The sequence below is a fragment of the Alligator sinensis genome, unplaced genomic scaffold (genome assembly GCF_000455745.1).
Source record: "Alligator sinensis unplaced genomic scaffold, ASM45574v1 scaffold1552_1, whole genome shotgun sequence".
Classification (NCBI taxonomy): domain Eukaryota; kingdom Metazoa; phylum Chordata; order Crocodylia; family Alligatoridae; genus Alligator; species Alligator sinensis.
In genome coordinates, this window is record NW_005843084.1 from 378496 (window position 1) to 383298 (window position 4803).

The 4803-nt window shown below is 59.9% G+C and overlaps 1 protein-coding gene across 1 annotated transcript; it reads left to right on the plus strand.

The window, feature by feature from the left end:
• The first annotated feature begins 635 nt into the window (after window positions 1-635).
• LOC102378575 lies at window positions 636-4475 on the plus strand. Its single transcript, XM_025193650.1, has 2 exons — window positions 636-747; window positions 3364-4475. Exon 2 carries the CDS (start codon window positions 3477-3479, stop codon window positions 4317-4319), a length of 843 nt encoding a protein of 280 aa, XP_025049435.1. The 5' UTR covers window positions 636-747; window positions 3364-3476; the 3' UTR covers window positions 4320-4475.
• Window positions 4476-4803: the final 328 nt, after the last annotated feature.

A 4803-nucleotide genomic window follows, 5' to 3' on the forward strand; every position in this document is an offset into this window, starting at 1 on the left:
CCGCCCGCCGCCGCCGCACCGGGGCGAGCACTGCCGCCCAACTCGAGCGAGCAGCCGTTAGGGACGGGGCTCAGGTGCCTGGTGCCAGGACTGGGGCCGGAGAGCCGGGCTGCGGGTTAGGGTTAGGGTTAGCAGGCCCGTCCATTTCACCCTGGCTGGACCCCTCCACCTGAGGTCCACTCCCCTGCCCTAGCCTGGGTCTTGCCCCTCATGGGCGCTGGGTTTGTTGCCCTCAGGCTTTTCTGTCTGGTGCTGCCGTCCTTCAGCGGATAGCAGTGCTCCCCGCCCCCCTCCTTGAAGGGTTTAGCACCTGGGGTGCAGCCATTTTATTAAGGGGCCCTCTGCCACTATCAGTTCCTTCAGGGGGCTGGAGCCAGGCAGCTGCTCCCTTTCTCCTTCAGCGATGGGCTTGGGGCCCCATTACAGGATGGAACCCAAGTATCTCGGACTCCTGCTCGTGCAGCTCAGCCCCTCGCATTCCCTGCCCTGCCGATAAATGGCATGGCAGAGGTTAATCCCCCCGCACCTGCCCCCACAATTGGCCTCTGTCTGCTCCATGGCCCCCTCCTCTGCTTCCCTCAGCCAGGTGGAGAGCCAAGCTCAGCCCTGGTGTTAGCTGCCCCAAAGTCCTGGTGTCTGGGTCCGGCCTGGATGGCACTTCCCCACTGGCGCCATGCACATGTCCCCCTCCCCTGGCCGGTTCCACAGCTCTGACGCAGGTTCTACGGCTCTGTGACATCACCAGTGGTCAGTGTCCTGTTGCGTGCAGAGTGCAGAGAACCTGATCCCATCCCTTCCCGTGCTCGCCCATGTACCTGGTACCTGGCTGCCTGCCATGGCACTTACTGCAGCACAGATGCTCAAGAGCTTCTTGCTGTTGTGGGTGGATGGCTTCCTGTTGTGCGCCAGCGTCATCCTCCTGCACAGCCTCGGGGTGAGGGCCATCCTGTGGCAGGGACTGTGCAGCCTGGCATGGGGGTGAATAAGGCATTTTGGGGACAGAGGCAGCCTAAGGCTCACTGCCCCAGTTGGGCAGGGGAGAAAAATCCAGACTGGTCTCAGTTCTGTGGCAGTGAGGGGCAGGGGGAACAGCTGGCTCCAGTGGGTGATGTCTTGGGTTTAAGATGAGCTGGGAGCAAGAAGAGACCTGCCTCTTCTCCTGAGGCAGGTTGGGCTTTAGGGCAGGGGTTGTCCCGAAGGCAGGAAAAGCAAAGAGTTTTGGGGTGGTGTCCTTCATGGGACCAACCAGGAGCGGTGTCAGAGGAGCTTTCAGGCACGGAGTGCCCCTCCCCTAACATGGGGAAGAAGCGAGCGCAGCGCCAGAACGGGGCTTCTTTCTCTCCACAGGGTAGGGTGGCCCCTTAGAGCCTAACTGGTTCAGGGAGACCACGGTTTTTCTAGGCAAGAGATGCCTTTGTCAGAGGCTGTGATGATGTGCAGAGAGCAAGGGCAAGCAACAGAAGGGGAATTCACATACACAACACTGGGGAAAGGGGCTTGGGGAGTGCGGGAGGCTGCTGACCAGAGCATAGAAGAGCTGCAAAGCAGGAGCAGTGCCCCTGCCTACAGGTGGTGGGAAGGGGGTTTGGTGGAAGGGGCTCCCCAGCAGGCAGCTAGGCAGTGGGAGTGAGGGTGCTATGGGAAGCCAGGGTCCTATGCTTAGAGGTGCTGGGGGTAGAGCTGAGGCAGGCTGAAGGCTTAGCTCGTCCCAGGATGAAAGGCTGGAGTGTTGCCTGGAGCCTGCTGCTGCTGTTTGTGTTGTGTTGCCAGCCTCCTGGAGTCCCAGGGGAGGGGAGCATGTAGAAGGAAGGAATAGAAATAACAGCAGGTCCTGGCGTCTGGTTCCTGGGAAGGGAAGCTGGGGGCTGCACTGCCTCCTGCTTGACCTGGACTAGGCCCAGGCTGCAGGGGAAGCCCTAATTGCTCTGCATGGGTTGTGGAAAGGTGGAGCACCTGGAGCTTGTCTGCATGTGGGGTGCGGAGCTGGGACACAAGGCCCCAGAGAATTGAGGCCCAGCCAGGCATTGTCATGCAAGGCCTGGGGGAGGGGGAGGAGCTGTGGGCCTCAGGCTGCTGCTCCGGGCTGAGCTTTCTCTGGCTCTGATGTGCTCAGGGAGGCAGCAGGGCAGGGGCTGGGACAGGAGGAGGGCATAGGGGGCCTGGCACTTTTTGTTGGAGCAGGATCCTGCCCAGGTTCTGTCATGCTGCTCTTGCTCTGTTTCAGGTCCATCTGTGGAGGTGGCTGTTGGCAGAGAGAGAAGGAAAAGGTGATGCTTGTTTCTGGCAGCTATGCCTGCCTGGGTGCAGGGCTGTGACATGCCCTAGCAGGCTAGCTGTAAGCTCACTGCTAGCACAGGGGTGCAGAGAGCACACATGATCTGCCCAGGCACTTATCAGCTCTGGTGGGATCTGCTACCTTCATGCCCCAGCAGCCCCTGTGCTAGGGAGCCAAGGGTCAGCCCAAGGGAATCAAGAGGGGCAGCCACTCTGCAGGTGCCCGCAGGACCCAGGCCCTATTGCCAAGCAGGCTCTAGCCCATGGGGGGCTCTAAGCTCCCAGGCCCTGAGAGCACCTGGGGGGCAAATCTACACTTTGCCTTCCCTCTGGGATGGGGAAGGGTGAGAAGGGATTCACTGGAGAAAGGGGCTCAAAGCCACAGGGCTGAGGAACCGTAGGGGTGGTAGCTTTGGTTGGCCAGCCCCTGACCTGGGCCTTTGTCCTGGGGGAAAAGAGCCCTCAGCCCTCCCCAACTACCCCCAGCAGGAAGCGGCCTGCTGGGACCATTTGGCCCATGCTTTAATCCCCCCTATCCATTTCTACCTGCACCCCCCATTCTTCCTCCTTCTGGGCTCCTACCATCTAGCCCCAGCAAGGGTGCAAGGAGGCCCTAGCTCTATGCAGTGTCTCTCGCATAGAGGTAGGGTTGTGGGGCGGGGGGAGTGCTCCCTGAAGACCCACTCCCTCTTCCTGCATCAGCAAAGTGCTAACCTCACCCAAGATGTTCCTTTCCCCAGGGCAGGGCTGGATTAATGCATAGACAAACTAGACATTTGCCTAGGGCCCTAAGTGAAGAATGGGCCCAGTTGTGCTTAGTTTATATATTATAATTATTGAGTGAAAAAAGTAATATTAATATGCAGTATTAAGTAGGGGCCCATGAGTTTGTTTGCCTAGGGCCCGCTAAGTGGTTACTCCGGCCCTGCCTCTGGACTCCACGCAGCTCACCAGTTCTGCAGCAGGTCTTGCCCAGGTCACAGCAGCCAGGGGCGGGGGGTGGGGTCCTGTGCGGGTGGCCTGAGTGGGCTCGCAGGGGGCAGTGGGACTTCCCCTGCCCACTGCTCACCCACTTCCTTTCTGCACCAGGGGCCAAGAAGCAGGAGGTGAAATGGGCCCAGAGCTCCAGGCATCTCTCAGTCTGCCAGCTGGTATGTGACAACCCTGCCTGCCACATATCTGCCCCAACAGCCCTGGCACCCATGCCAGCCCTGCTGCCTGCAACCTCGGAGCAGGGACAGCCCTCAGGACCTCTCCCAGGGGCTGTGCTCATGAGGCCGTGTGGACGAGTTGCTGGCAGTGGGGGGGCCACAGCTTTGCAACAGCTCCAGCTACAGCCCAGAGTCCGTGCAGTGCTGCAGAGCGCCACGGCCAAGAAGGGCATGGAGATCCACCTGGAAACCTTCCCAGCCTTGGCCAGAGGGTCATGGAGGAGGTTGCAGCACCTCTCCCAGCTGCCCCTCCCCAAGCTGATTCAGGCAGGGGACAGTGCCCTCCAGCCCCGGAGCCGCCACCTGCCTTTCGTGCCCTCTGACAGTTTGGACCGTGTTGACCTGGCCGTGCAGCGCCAGCGCCTGGGCTCACTCCTGGGCCTACTGACACTCCACCTAGAGTCCATCACCCCTAGGGCCATCCAGGCTCCCTCTGGTCCAGATGCGCCTGGCAGGTCACCCATCGAGTCCCTGCAGAACCCGTTCCTCAGGCCATATGCCTTAGAGGTCCACATGGGGACCAAGAAGCTGCCGTGTGCCTGGGGCTGGCCTGAGCTCATGGAGAAGTCGCTTGGGGCCTTTGTGCTGGGATCCCCCAGGATGATGTGGACCCCTGCCCGACACCGCGCCGAGCTGCAGGTCTATGTCGGAGGAACAGGGCCCCCTCCCATCAGCTCAGAGACCAGGAGCTGCCTGGAGCACCACATGTCCCGTGGCTACTGCACATCCCCTGGCCACCACTATACACATCTCCATGTCCACATCCAAGGACCAGGGGCCCCTCCCATAAGCCTGGAGACCAGGAGCAGCCTGGAATCCCATGTGTCCAGCTAAAGAGTCACATGGCAAGCAAGTGCCTGGAGGTGAAGCTGGGGTGCAGTCATCCCTGGTGCAGAGGTCTCGGAAGCTGGCTGCTGAGTGGGAGGGACCAGCCTGAGCTGTCCAGAAAAGCCTATGTTCTCCTGCAGCTACAGACACTACATAATAAAAAGGGTGCTGTCTTGACCTCTGCCTCCTGCCTGTCCTTTGAAGGAAAGGAACAGCAGCTGTGCTGTTTCTGACAGAAGGTGCTCAGGCGCTTATGGAGCAAGTTCCAAACTGTGAATTCCAAACAAATGGAGGTGCCTTTCAGTAGCTGAGTAAGGCATCTAAGTCCTGGAAAGGGAGTTGTTTAATGCATGTCCCTGTCCTCAGAATTTCCTGTAGGATGGCTTAGCCCCTGCTCAGCATGGCTTTTATGGATCCTGTTTCACCTACCTATCCCTGTGATCTGTATCTGTGGATGACTACACAGTCCGGTGGGTGGCGAATTGACTGG

Bases quoted from the DNA above. Each gene is read 5' to 3' on its own strand.
- LOC102378575 (XM_025193650.1), top strand. From the start codon at position 3,477: ATGCCAGCCCTGCTGCCTGCAACCTCGGAGCAGGGACAGCCCTCAGGA.